The sequence below is a fragment of the Suncus etruscus genome, chromosome 10 (assembly GCF_024139225.1).
Source record: "Suncus etruscus isolate mSunEtr1 chromosome 10, mSunEtr1.pri.cur, whole genome shotgun sequence".
In the NCBI taxonomy this organism is placed as follows: Eukaryota; Metazoa; Chordata; class Mammalia; order Eulipotyphla; family Soricidae; genus Suncus; species Suncus etruscus.
In genome coordinates this window covers 36,124,455-36,139,605 of record NC_064857.1, presented here as the reverse complement: position 1 = coordinate 36,139,605, position 15,151 = coordinate 36,124,455, and the positions used below count along the sequence as shown (strand labels likewise).

Genomic DNA, 15,151 nt, shown 5'->3' with positions numbered 1-15,151 from the left:
ATCAGAGTGGTATTAGTTGTTCAATGGAGATAAATTTTAAGGTACTTTAAATCTGTCAAGTTCTACTTGACAAAAAGCTCCCAGAGGGAGGTAATTGGAATATTAGTAAAAACTTGTCCTGGAAAAAAAAAAACAACTTTTTTTAATTAAAAAAATTCAAAGTAAAAAAAAAAAATTCAAAGTATATTAAATTTAAAAAAATTCAAAGTGGGGAGAGATAGTACATCATAAGGTGCTTGCCTTGTATGCAGCCAACACAGGTTTGATTACTGGCACCCCATAGGCAGTAGTAAGCCATGTGTGCCCAAGGAAAAACAAACAAACAGGGGCCGGAGAGATAGCATGGAGGTAAAGTGTTTGCCTTGCATGCAGAAGGTCAGTGGTTCGAATCTCGGCATCCCATATGGTCCTCCAAGCCTGCCAGGAGCGATTTCTGAGCGTAGAGCCAGGAGTAACCCCTGAGCATTACTGGGTGTGACCCAAAAATCAAAAAAGCAAGGGGGGGAGAGTAAGAATAAAGTAAGCCCTGAGCACCACCCCCCCCAAAACTTAAAGGGGTCAGAGAACACAATGAACTGTGTGTGCTTAAAGTGCAGAGCCAGGAGTAACCCCTGGACTACTCCCTAGAGTAGCACTTCAGCCCCCCCAAAAAAAAAATTTCATTCCTTTGAGCACTGTAGAAACAGACAGAATACTGATATAAATATAGACAAAATGGGAATAAAAGACTGGCTCTAGGGGGCAGAGATATAGTACACAAATAGGGTGCTTGCCTTGCACCTGGCTGATCTGGGTTCAATTCCTAGCACCACATATAGTCCCAATCTCTTGAGTTCAGAGCCAGGAGTAAGCCCTGAGCACTTCCCAATATGACTCTTGCACCCCAAAAAATAGAAAGAGCTGGAGAGATGTGGGGGAGAGAAGCTGGGGAATAAGAGAATTTCTGCAAGCTGGCCTTGAATATAAAAGAAAGTCTGGGCCCGGAGAGATAGTACAGCGGTGTTTGCTTTGCAAGCAGCCGATCCAGGACCAAAGGTGGTTGGTTCAAATCCCGGTGTCCCATATGGTCCCCCGTGCCTGCCAGGAGCTATTTCTGAGCAGACAGCCAGGAGTAACCCCTGAGTACCGCCGGGTGTGGCCCAAAAACAAAAAACAAAACAAAACAAAAAAAAAACAAAAACAAAAAGAAAGTCTCTGTTTAGAAACATGTATCCCTGCTGCTACTATGAGTGCAGGATAAGCTAAGGAGAAAGTTATCCAGGTCAAACAACCTTTCCTTACAAACTATCTAGGCTAAGCCATAAGCTTACAGCTAATGCCATAAGCATTACAACTGCTATCTTTACCTACTTCTTGATTTAATGATGCCATGGGCATCATAACCACTATCTTTGTATACCATCCAAATCAATGATGCCTTGTGACTGTTGTCTTCACATACCATCTTGTTGCTGTAATTCCTAAACTGTATTACCCACATTATTTCCCACCTGAAGGTTGCCCTTAAAAGCCTTGTCCCTACCTTCAATAAATGAAGCCTATAGCTCTGACAATGCTTCCCTGCTATCCACCCTTGTATCGGCCTCGTCAGGAGACCTGGTGCCAGGGCCCTAGAGAGATAGCAGGGAAGATGCTTGATTGCAACTGACCTGGATTCAACCTTCAGCACTTATGGACCACCCAAGCCCACCAGGAATGAACCCTGAGCACAGAGTTAAGAGTTAGCCCATGGGGCCGGGCGGTGGCGCTGGAGGTAAGGTGCCTGCCTTGCCTGCGCTAACCTAGGACGGACCGAGGTTCGATCCCCCGGCGTCCCATATGGTCCCCCAAGAAGCCAGGAGCAACTTCTGAGCGCATAGCCAGGAGTAACCCCTGAGCCTCACAGGGTGTGGCCCAAAAACCAAAAAAAAAAAAAGAGTTAGCCCTGAGCACCACTGGGTGTGACCCAAAACCTAAAAAATAAAATAAAATGGGGCCAGAGAGATAGCATAGCGGTAAGGCTATGCTTTGCCTTGCATGCAGCCAACACAGAATAGATCCTGGTTCAAATCCCGACATCCCATATGGTCCCCTGAGCCTGCCAGGAGTGACTTCTGAGTGCAGAGCCAGGAGTAACTCCTGAGCGATGCGAGGTGTGACCTAAAAACCAAAAATTAAATAAATAGGGGCCGGAGAGATAGCATGAAGGTAGGGCGTTTGTCTTGCATGCAGAAGGATGGTGGTTTGAATCCTGGCATTCCATATGGAATTCTGAGCCTGCCAGGAGCAATTTCTCAGCAGAGTCAGGAATAACCCCTGAATGCTGCCCGATGTGACCCAAAAAACTAAATAAATAAATAAATAATAAATCAAATTTAAATAAATAAATAAATAAATCAAATAAACTTACATGTTCTCGAGGCCAGAGTGATAGTACAACTGGAAAGGCATTCGCCTTACCCATGACTGAACCAGGTTCAATCACTGGCATCACATATGATCCCCTGAGCTCTCCAGGGGTGATTCGGGAGCATAGAAATGGAAGTAATCTTTGACCACCACCAGGTGTGACCCTAAAACAAACAAGCAAGGGCCGGAGAGATAGTACAGCGGTGTTTGCCTTGCAAGCAGCCGAACCAGGACCTAAGGTGGTTGGTTCAAATCCTGGTGTCCCATATGGTCCCCCGTGCCTGCCAGGGGCTATTTCTGAGCAGATAGCCAGGAGTAACCCCTGAGCACTGCCAGGTGTGGCCCAAAAACCAAAAAAAGAAAAAGAAATAAATAAAACAAGACAAGATAAAAGACACTGACTCCAGGATCCCTTGTTGCTTACTCCCCATTATAGAGTGGTTTGTTTTGTTTTGTTTAGATATTCAATGTTAAGTGCTGTGCTAGAGATCTGCTTCAAACGGGAGTCCTAACTCTGATCTGTTTTCAGGAATTTCTACCTTTTTATCTACCTACAGAGATGACCTGCTACTTATTGGACCAGGAAATAGGAACTACACGTACATGGCCCAGGCTGTGAACCGAGGGCTCACACTCGTGAGTCTCTGGGACCAGAGACATCCAGGCATAGCAGACTACATTCCTGTTATTGTAGAACATGCAATTGAACCAGATGTCAAGCTTACATTTGTCGGAGATGTCATCTGCTTCAGCACTCACCTCCTCAACCAGAATGGTCTGGATGCCTTCTCTTTATCAGCCACACAACTGATAGAATTAGAAAGCAACTTAGGGGGGCTGGAGAGATAGCATGGAGGTAAAGCGTTTGCCTTATATGCAGAAGGTCGGTGGTTCGAATCCCAGCATCCTATATGGTCCCCCGAGCCTGCCGGGGGTGATTTCTGAGCGTAGAGCCAGGAGTGGCCCCTGAGCACTGCTGGGTGTGACCCCCCCAAAAAAAAAAACAAGAAAACAACTTAGAAGCCAGACACTTGTCTTGCACAGTCAACTTGAGTTGGATCCTGAGCATCCAATATGGTTCCCCAAGCACCACCAGAAGTAATTCCTGAGTGCAGAGCCAGGAGTAACCTCTGAGCATCACTAGGTATGGCTCTAAAAAAAAGAAAATTTCTAAAAAAAAAAAAAAGAAAAGAAAAGAAAAGAAAATTTAAAAAGAAAAAATGAGAGGCCTGAGTGAGGGCCAGAGAGATAATATAGCAGTTGCACACAGCAAACCCAGGACAAACAGTGGTTTGAATCCTGGTATCCCATATGGTCCCTCATGCCTGCCAGGATCAATTTCTTTTTTTTGGGGGGGGGGGCACACCCGGCAGTGCTCAGGGGTTATTTCTGGCTCCAGGCTCAGAAATTGCTCTTGGCAGGCACGGGGGACCATATGGGGCGCCGGGATTAGAACCGATGACCTCCTGCATAAAAGGCAAAACGCCTTACCTCCATGCTATCTCTCCGGCCCCCAGGATCAATTTCTGAGCGAAGAGCTAGTAATAACCCCTGAATGCCACAGGGTGTGACCAAAAACCAAAAAAAAAAAAAAAAAAAAGGCTGAAGCGATAGCATAGCGGAAGGATCTTTGCCTTGTATGCGGCTGACCAGGATGGACCCAGGTTCAATCCCTGGCATCCCATATGGTCCCCCAAGCCTGCCAAGAGCTATTTTTGAGCATAAAGCCAGGAGTAATCCCTGAGTGCCACTGGGTGTGCCCCCCCCCCAAAAAAAGAAAAGGGCCGGAGATATAGCACAGTGGTAGGGCATTTGCCTCATATGCAGCTGATCTAGGACAGATGGTGGTTTGAATCCCGGCATCCCATATGATCCCCTGAGCCTGCCAGGAGCTATTTCTGAGCGCAAAGCAAGGAGTAACCCCTGAGCATTGCCAGGTGACCCAAAAACAAACAAACAAACAAACAAAACAAAACAAAACAAAAATGCAACTTAGCCCTTAGAAGATTTTTTTCCACCAACTTACCTAAAATACAAGGTTCTTACTGAGAAAAGAAGTACTTTATATTTTCTTAAATTCTCAGTTTAGGGCTAAGTAGTTTATTGGTAGAGTACTTGCTGGAGAGATAGTATAGGGGTTAAGGTGCTTGATTTGCACATGGACCACCACTGTTTATCCCTAATACCACATATGGTCTCCCACGCACTGCCAGGAGTGATGCCAGAGCACAGAGTCAGGAGTAAGCCCTGAGCACTGCTAGGTGTGACAGGCCCAGGCCCCTTCTAAAAAAAAATACCGCCCATAGTAATAAAAAGGCTTGTGTGGTGGGATTCCTCACTTGAGTGTTGAATTGTTGAATTTTCTGAACCCATTCTTTTTTTTTTTTTTTTTTTTTTTTGGTTTTTGGGTCACACCTGCCAGAGCTCATGTTATCTCTTCGGCCCTGAACCCGTTCTTTTACCTTTTCACTGTATGGATTATTTCCTGTGTCAACGTTTGCTTCCAGACCCGTGTCTCACCAGATCATGGTTTTGGAGCCAGGGGTTCTGATTATAGATGTCTCCCGAATTCAAACTTGAAATTGTAACAGGGATTCAAACAGGGACTCTGCCGTCTACTGGTGAGATATCTTTTTCATTGCTTCTCAAGTAGATTTTACAGTTCTGGCTTTTTAAACTTACAACTCTTTGCTTTCATGTGATGTCATTTCCTTGGGCTTTGGTTGAAGGACCCTGGCTTCTCCTCATGCAAATTGCATTACGGGTAGCTTTCCTTGTTTTTTTCATCTTATATATATGGTGAGAATCAAAAAAGTCAGGCTGAATTCTCTAACCTTGTGTTAAAATTTGCTGAGGCAAGGACTTATTATTCGAACATTGCTTTAAAAGTTTCTGAAGAGCTTTCTAATAGTTTTAAAGGCCTGTAAAGCCAAATAGTAGGCATTTCCGGTGATCACACGTAGTCAAACCCAAAGCCCTGAGACTGGTGCTCTGCTGCCCCCTACTTGCACTAGTCTAGTAAAGCATCTAGCGGTTTTTCTTGAGGATATTGGCTTACAAAGCTAATCAAATGATATTGAAATGTTCCAATCAGAAGGTGGATTTGTAGGTTTCTCACCCACACCCACCTTCCATCTCAGCTTTTTAGAGTGTGTGGAACCAACCCGCCTTCCCCACAAGGGATAGTTCTTAGTGAAATTAGTAATAACACAGTATTAGAAACTAATTCTCCCCATCTGGAAAATAATCAAATTTCAAACTATGAGGGTTTGAATATAAATTATCTCAGTAGATTTAAGAAAGCATGCTCAGGGGCCTGGCGGTGGCGCTAAAGGTAAGGTGCCTGCCTTGCCTGCGCTAGCCTTGGACGGACCGCGGTTCGATCCCCCGGTGTCCCATATGGTCCCCCAAGCCAGGAGCAACTTCTGAGCACATAGCCAGGAGTAACCCCTGAGCGTTACGGGGTGTGGCCCAAAAACCAAAAAAAAAAAAAAAAAGAAAGTATGCTCGGAGTATAGTCCTCTTTCTTCATTTTGTTTTGAATACCTTGGTACCTGCAGTAGTGGTGGGTGTTGAAAAGACCTGTTTGAGTGCTTCTCAATATTTACAATAAAAAATGTGGGGGCCAGAGCAATAGCACAAAGGTAGGGCTTTGCCTTGCACACAGCCAACCCCAGACAGACTCCGATTCAATTCCTGGCATCCCATATGGTCCTCCAAGCCTGCCAGGAGCAACTTCTGAGCACAGAGCCAGGAGTAACCCCTGAATGCTGCCGGGTGTGATCCCCCAAAAATGAAAATGTGATTTGAAGAAAATTCTAAGAGTAAAATTAATAAACTAAATCATTGATGGTAATGTTGCACTGGTGAAGGGGGATGTTCTTTACATGACTGACCCAACTACAATCATATTTGTAATCACAGTGTTTAAATAAAGATATTAATTTTTTAAATAAATAATAAACTAAATCACTCTGGAAGGAGGGTTGCAAAACTCAAATCTTATGAAATGTTTATATGATAAGGACTATACACAGAAATAAATAGGTAGGCAAGACTATACTATGCTGTTTTAAAACTTGTCAGGGAGGGGCCAGAGAGGTAACATGGAAATAAGGTGTTTGCCTTGCATGCAGAAGGTTGGTGGTTCGAATCCCGGCATCCCATAAGGTCCCCTGAGCCTACCAGGAGCGATTTCTGAGCATAGAGCCAGGAGTAACCCCTGAGTGCTGCCAGGTGTGACCCAAAACAAAAACAAAAACAAAAAAAAACAAAAAACAAAACAAAAAAAAAAACTTGTCAGGGAACTTACATTGAAAGCTTGGGGGCGGGGAGAATTGACTCAGATATTGAGATAAAGGCTAGTTATACAAAGATTATTCAGGGAGCTATGGAGCCATATGCAGAATTTGTGGGGAATTGACAGAGGCAATTAAAAGGCAGTTTAGATGGGGCCGGAGAGATAGCATGGAGGTAAGGTGTTTGCCTTTCATGCAGAAGGTCCGTGGTTCAAATCCCGGCGTCCCATATGGTCCCCCGTGCCTGCCAGGAGCGATTTCTGAGCATAGAGCCAGGAGTAACCCCTGAGCACTGCCGGGTGTGACCCAAAAACCAAAAAAAAAAAAAAAAAGGCAGTTTAGAAATATGGAAATTAAAAATCTCTTGACAAAAACCTTAGCCTTGAACAATGCCAATGAATATTGTTAGATTATCTTACACATAATTAGAGAAACCAATTAGAGAGACATAGGATTTCTACTTGCTTGTAGACTTGCTTGGATTTACAATTAACCCCTTCTGCCCCCACTATGGCATCTCTAACAACATATGCTATTCAGTGGCAAACTTCAGAAAATCAGATCAATAGGTTTTGCCCAAGGAAACCACCTGGTCTTTGCCTGAGGTGTGGGAATGGATTTCATTGGGCAAGTGACTGTCATTCTGTACCTAATCATCTCGCCAGCAACAGGGGGGAGGGGTCTAAAGTCTATCTTTAGAGATCAGGTCATATGCTTTAAGTGTGGCAATATGGAGCATTTACGAAAACAATACAGGTCACAACCTCTTTTTGTACCTGCTCAAGGACCCATCCCCTTGAGACCAAGACTTAATCAATCTTCTCAGGAAACTGGGTCAGAGCTCATTAAAGCCTGCCATTTCTGGAAGCTGAGTTTAGATAGTCCCTGCCGGAAGATTTGACCTTCCTTCTAGCTCTATGCCCTTATAAAATTAGGTCTGACATAACATCCCCCCAAGGGACTGTGGGGATGATTTAAGGAAGAAGCAGTTTAATGCTCAAAGGAATAGTAATTCACCTGGGGATTATAGATTCTGACATGTAGGTCTTTCAGTACCCACAGTCTTGATCTTTAAGAAAGGTGAAAATATAGCTCAAATTTTATTACTTCCTTATGTTATGCCTGGAAAATCAAAACACATCATGGAAGAAAGCTTCAGATGTGTTAACCCTGAGGCTTCTGCTAATATACTTATAGATTTTACTGTTGTTTAAAGAGAAAAATCCAATATTAACTCTTAAAATTCAGGACAGAAAATTTGAAGGTATTTTTTATTGGGGTGCATGAGTGTCTGTGATTTTTTTAAGAGATTGGCCCCTGGGTCCGGAGAGATAGCACAGCGGTGTTTGCCTTGCAAGCAGCCGATCCAGGACCAAAGGTGGTTGGTTCGAATCCCAGTATCCTATATGGTCCCCTGTGCCTGCCAGGAGCTATTTCTGAGCAGACAGCCAGGAGTAACCCCTGAGCAACACCGGGTGTGGCCCAAAAGCCAAAAAAAAAAAAAAGAGAGAGAGAGATTGGCCCCAAAACTGGGCCCTACGAGAAATTCTAAACAGTTTGGAAGAGATAGAAGGGGTCTTGCCTCCAAATTTCGTTCACCAGAGCATTAGGTATTTGAAATGCATAGGACTGGAAAATCAACAGGTGATATTCATGCCTTAAGTAGCTCTGGTTTCTTTAAACCTATGGAGATGTGATTTACAGAAGCAGTGGGGAGCAGAATATCATATCCTTCACCCATCCATAAAGATGGATCCAACAACAGATAATGGCCCAGCCTACACCAGAAAAACTTTTTGGTTTTTGGGTCACACCCGATAGCGCTCAGGGGTTCCTCCTGGCTCTACGCTGAGAAATCGCTCCTGGAAAGCTCAAGAAACCATATGGAATGCTGGGGTTCAAACCACCAACTTTCTGCATGAAAGGCAAACACTCTACCTCCATGCCATCTCTCTGACCCCAGAAAAACTTTTCAGTCTTTTGTAAGGAATGACAAATCAAACATCGCTGGCATCTGGGGCCAGTGAGGTGGCTCTAGAAGTAAGGTGTCTGCCTTGCAAGCGCTAGCCAAGGAAAGACCGCTGTTCAATCTCCCGACATCTCATATGGTCCCCCCAAGCCAGGAGCAATTTTTGAATGTATAGCCAGGAGTAACCCCTGAGCATCAAATGGGTGTGGCCCGAAAACAAACAAAAAAACCAAAACATCACTGGCATCCCATATAATCCACAAGGACAAGTTATAGTTGAAGAGTTCATAGAACTCTCAAAACTCAATTATTAAAATATAGAAAAAGTGGCATACCACCTTTGGACATTTTATCCTTAACATTATTTTCATTAAACTTCTTGAATTTACCCTGAGAGCCTATACAGTTTTAGAAAATTACTTTAAAAATATGTTCAGGTAAAAAAAAAATATGTTCAGGTATAGAAAACAATTCATTTATTTGGGTAAAAATAGATAATGAAGTCGAGCAGTGGTGTGGACTGGTAAGGTGTCTGCCTTGCCAGTGCTAGCTATCGTAGGAAAGACCGTGGTTTGATCCCCCAGTTTCCCCCAAGGGTCCCCCAAGCCAGGAGCAATTTCTGAGTGCATAGCCAGGAGTAACCCCTGAATGTCACTGGGTGTGGCCAAAAAAATAGATAATGTAAAGGGGCTAAGATATTGCAGCAATAGAGCACTTGCCTTTCATGCAGCTGACCCAGGATGAACTGCAGTTTGATCCCCAGTGTCCCATATGCCAGGAGTGATTTCTGAGATCATAGCCAGAAATAACCCTTGAGTGTCACCAAAACCCGAGTGGCCCAAAAACAAAACAAAAAATAGGTAATGAATGAATTGCTGGTAATCTCCTCATTTGAGGAAAAGGATATGCATATGTTTCTATAAATGGCAACCCTGCCAAGAAACTTTGGATCCCACTATGCCTTGTCAGAAGCAGGATTCTCACAAATGAAAAAACTCAGACATAAATGCATAATAAGAGTGTAAACCTGCCCTCAGAACCAACACAAATTATTCAAAAAAATGTGAACATAACAAACTCTGACTTCAACAGATAAGCTGGATAATAAACTGACACCACACTCTGGGACAGATAGATTCAGGAGTGGAAATGACCAGTTCCAGAATCTCGATGCTGTAAATGAGGGATCTAGCCTTTCTCTCACTGAACTTCATAATTTAGGAAACACTTGTTATGTGAACTCAGTATTACAATGTCTGTATAATATTCCCAGTTAGACTTATTACTTTTACCAGAACCATTATAAGAAGGACATTAACATGTCAAATCCATTGGGACATAAAGGCAAGGTGGCAGAAGAGTTTAGTAAGATTATAAAAGCCTTATGGGCAGAACAGCGCAGATATATCAACCCAAAAGACTTTAGGATGACCATTGTAAAGATAAATAATCAGTTTGTAGGAGACAGTCAACAGGATCCACATGAACTGCTTCTATTCTTGATGGAGGGTCTTCATCAGGATTTGAACAAAGCTGACTCAAAAGCTGTAAAACAGTGCCGGAGTAGGGCATTTGCCTTGAATGTGGCCAACCCAGGATGAACTCGGGTTCAATCCCTGGCATTCTATATTTTTCCCCAAGCCAGGAGCGATTTTTGAGAACAGAGCCAGGAGTAACTCCTGAGCGCCTCCAGGTGTGGCCCAAAAATAAACAAGCAAACAAAAAGCTGTAAAACATGCTTGGCAAAGACACAAGCAGTTTAATGAATCTATTATTGCTACATTTTTTTCAAAGCCAGCTTAAATCTAAAATTCAACGCCTCATCTGCTACCAAAAATCTCAGAAATCAGAGATCTTTACTCACTTATTATTGCCATTAACATCTATAGGTAAATGCATGTTGCAAGATTGCCTTAAAGTGGGCCCAGAGAGATAGCACAGCGGCGTTTGCCTTGCAAGCAGCCGATCCAGGACCAAAGGTGGTTGGTTCAAATCCCAGTGTCCCATATGGTCCCCCGTGCCTGCCAGGAGCTATTTCTGAGCAGACAGCCAGAAGTAACCCCTGAGCACCGCTGGGTGTGGCCCAAAAACCAAAAAAAAAAAAAAAAGTTCTATGCATGCTCGCTTCAGAAGCACATATACTAAAAATTGGAACAATACAGAGAAGATTAGCATGGCCTCTGCACAAGGATGACATGCAAATTCATGAAGCGTTCCATATTAAAAAAAATGTTCTACGCATGTTTTAAACCATTAAGCCTTTTTTCAGCAAAGTTTCCCTCCATCATGTTGATTACTCCAAAAAACTAGAAAACTTTTCACCTGACATGCTAGCTTTATTTATTTATTTATTTATTTATTTATTTATTTATTTATTTATTTGCGGGGGTCACATCCAGTGGTGCTCTAGGGTAACTACTGGCTCTGCGCTCAGAAATCTCTCCTGGAAGGCTTGGGGGACCATCTGGGATGCTGGGAATCGAACTGGAGTCCATCCTGTGTTGGCCGTGTGCATGGTATATGCCCTACCACTGTGCTATTGCTCTGGCCCCTCCAGCTTTATATTTTGAAGCACTTTGACCCCATTTACCTGGGTCAATTTTTCCTACGTATCGATCCTTTTGTTCATCTACGTGTGAGTGTGTGTGTGGTAGACATCTTGTTTAATGTTGGTCCGCATTATATGTAATGTCTGTTTATGTTGAATTTAGTCCTTTCTTCTTGTATCTGGCCATTTCGTTTTCCCAGGAAGAAGATGATGCTACCACTGCTGCAGTGGTCACATTGGTGCTTATGGTGCCACTCTGGTGTAAGTTTGAAGAATCAATATAAATCAGCCCAGCTAGACTTGTTGCAGAAAGCCCAACTGCATGGACAGTGGGACTCAGGCAGCACCATTGGCTTGTGAACTGCTCATGGTCCTCTTCACAGTGTATCATCCTACATAAAGGCCTCCTGCTCTATGTCATTGTTCTGGCTGCTGTCAGAATCATTCGCGTCTTTGAATTGCAGTCATCCTCAAAGAAGAAGGCAGTTGGGGAGGAGAAAAAAAAAAGGAGGAGGAGGAGGCAGTCATCCTCAAAGAAGAATACCATCATTGCTGATGTTATCTCAGTGAGCAATTTCTACCACCTCATTTCACCATAGACTGTTGCTCACAATTGGTTTCAGCTATTGAGAGATCCTTGGATCTAGGACATTTCCTGATCTGTGAATGCTGCGAGCCGTTTTTTCATACTCCATAAGACTGCATTGTGGAATGAAGTTGTGATCCCAAATTTATCCTCTCCTCACATTATGTCAAAAAACTTAGGGGATATGTATACCTCTTTTTATACTTCTTTTTTTTGTTTTGTTTTGTTTTGTTTTTTGTTTTTGGGTCACACTCGGCTGTACTCGGGGGTTACTCCTGGCTATCTGCTCAGAAATAGCCCCTGGTAGGCATGGGGGACTATATGGGACGCCGGGATTCGAACCAACCACCTTAGGTCCTGGGTCAACTGCTTGCAAGTCAAATGCCACTGTGTTATCTCTCCGGCCCCATACTTCTTTTTTTTTTTTTTAACTTTATTTGATTGATTGGTTGGTTTTTGGGCCACACCCAGTGGTGCTCAGGGTTACTCCTGGCTCTGCACTCAGAAATTGCTCCTGGCAGGAACAGGGAGACTATATGGGATGTCAGGAATCAAACCAGTTCCCTTCCGGGTTGGTTACATGCAAAGCAAATGTCCTACCATTGTGCTATCTCTCTGGCTCCTTTTTATACTTCTTATGTGTATATTCTCTATGGTGTATTTCATTATGTAGTTACAGATTTCCCCCTTCTCTTTAGATTTGCTAGTAGAAATTCTTAGAAGATAGTATAAATAAAAAAAGAAACAAAAATCAAACAAAAGACCAAAACCAGCAACTACAAAAAAGCACCACAGCAAAAAATACAATAACCAAACAATAAACATGAGAACAAAAGAGAAAAAAAAAAAGAAAAAAGGATGGAGGGCTGGTGTGGCAAGGTGTTTTTGTTTTTGCATAGGCATAGAAAATATTAAAAAGGGAATGCCCTTGGCTTAAAAGATACAGGGTTTTGGGCCCGGAGAGATAGCACAGCGGCGTTTGCCTTGCAAGCAGCCGATCCAGGACCAAAGGTGGTTGGTTCGAATCCCGGTGTCCCATATGGTCCCCCATGCCTGCCAGGAGCTATTTCTGAGCAGAAAGCCAGGAGTAACCCCTGAGCACCGCTGGGTGTGACCCAAAAACAAAAACAAAACAAAACAAAACAAAAAAACCTAATGCAAGTTGGTGCTAGAGCGATATTAGGAACTTCTCAGTAGTAGTTTGGTTCCTGATGCTGTTGCAGGAAACTGTGTCCGTTCTATGTTTGGGCTCTAGAGCTTTGTTTTGTTTATTTTGTTTTTGTTGTAGATTTTGGTCTTTTGTCTTTTTTGTTGTTGTCATCTTTTTCTTCTTTTCTTTTGTGTTCAAATAAAACCACATAACTTGAATCATCTTGTTCTGCCTCATAAATTGAGGTGGGGGGGAATGGATGGTATCAGAACCAAACAGTCATATAAACTTTGAGTAGAAATTAAAAAGGATCAGACTTAGGGCCCGGAGAGATAGCACAGCGGCGTTTGCCTTGCCAGCAGCCGATCCAGGACCAAAGGTGGTTGGTTCAAATCCCAGTGTCCCATATGGTCCCCCGTGCCTGCCAGGAGCTATTTCTGAGCAGACAGCCAGGAGTAACCCCTGAACATCGCCAGGTGTGGCCTAAAAACCAAAAAAAAAAAAAAAAAAAAAGATCAGACTTAAACACCAAACCCGGGGCCAGTGAGGTGGTGCTAGAGGTAAGGTGTCTGCCTTGCAAGCGCTAGCCAAGGAAGGACCGCAGTTCGATCCCCTGGCGTCCCATATGGTCCCCCCAAGCCAGGGGCAATTTCTGAGCGCTTAGCCAGGAGTAACCAAACGGGTGTGGCCCGAAAAACAAAAACAAAACAAAACAAAACAAAAAAAAAGAAAACCATCAAACCTAAAGTCAACGACAACAGAATCGATAGCCAATCTTCAACAAGCTATACACAGAGAGGACCAGTTATCCTAGCAGTCCGGGGGAATGCTGGGAACTGGAATAAAGAGAGGACAAAACTGGTGGTGCAAATACTCCTAATTCAATGCCACCATGTACCTCAAATATTACTGTGAAAGATTTGTAATTCACTTTGGTTACAATAAAAATTATTTTAAAAAATAAATTAATGTAGGGGCCCGGAGAGATAGCACAGCGGTGTTTGCCTTGCAAGCAGCTGATCCAGGACAAAAGGTGGTTGGTTCGAATCCCGGTGTCCCACATGGGCCCCCGTGCCTGCCAGGAGCTATTTCTGAGCAGACAGCCAGGAGTAACCCTTGAGCACCGCCGGATGTGGCCCAAAAACCAAAAACCAAAAAAAAAAATAAATAAATAAATAAATAAAAATAAATTAATGTCACAACAATAAAATAAATAATAAACATAGAACCAAGCTTTAAAACCAAGCTTAAAAAAGGGGGGCCAGAGCGATAACATAGAGCTAGGGCATTTGCCTTGCATGCAGACGGAATACTGGCATCCCATTTGGTCCCCGTGCCTGCCAGGAGTGACTTCTGAGTGCAGAACCAGGAGTAACCCGTGAGCACTGCTGAGTGTGACCCAAAAACCAAAAAAAAAGAAAAAGAAAAGAAAAGAAGATAGTATAAATAGTACCCTTGTAGTCTTTGTGCTTTTGAAAGAACCAGGATAGGGATTGTTTGGTTTATTATCTTCCCCTTAGGCTCTAGTAGTATCCTATGGCACTGTTCCTTTTGCATAGGCACATTAAAGTCAGAAAAATATTAGAAACTAAGAGGAGTTATTATTCATTAGGGAAGAGAACTCAGTAATTTCTTGCTATAGGGGGTCTTCCACCTTGAACATTTGCCTTGGTGACTTAACTTGGGCTTTATTCATCTGGACATCAGTCAACTACCCCTGAACCTTGGGTCCAGCACTGCACTCACACCAGGAATCGACCATTTACTAGTACAGACCCTGGATCTGCACTGACTGGACACAATCTTGTCTCTTTTCTCAATATCTAGAAAAGTTCTGGAGATCAAGGTCTATCCCAACCCTGAATAGGGATAGGACAAACCCCCTTCTACCAGGACACTCCTACTGAGGATGAGAGGCCCAAGGATACCTTCCAGCTCATCATTTTGATTCGGACTTTACATCTTTATATTGGCCAAGCCTAGGTAACCCTGATGTTACAGGGAGACCATAAAGACAGGTTGGCCTAGGAAAATTGAAGATCATCTAGGAATAAATGGGACTGTCTTGGCACTTATTTACTCCAGGACGGGCTAACACACTCACCTGACAATGAAAATTGTGTTTGAGAATCTTTCCTGGGACCTTGAAGAAAAACCATGGGTTAGACAAATTACTGTGCTTGGAGCCTTTAGATGACTCTTAGGCTTCATG

General features: G+C 43.3%; 1 protein-coding gene and 1 non-coding gene across 2 annotated transcripts in view; both read left to right on the top strand.

The window, feature by feature from the left end:
* Window positions 1-15,151, top strand: part of NUP210L (nucleoporin 210 like) — a 124,672-nt gene that overhangs the window by 89,680 nt on the left and 19,841 nt on the right. The window contains exon 32 of the mRNA XM_049781600.1: window positions 2,946-3,163. Coding sequence (XP_049637557.1) covers window positions 2,946-3,163 — 218 coding nt within the window. The remainder of the gene's footprint in view (window positions 1-2,945; window positions 3,164-15,151) is intronic.
* Window positions 10,773-10,880, top strand: LOC126021640 (U6 spliceosomal RNA). The gene has a single exon (XR_007500139.1). It is a non-coding gene; the product is annotated as a U6 spliceosomal RNA (small nuclear RNA).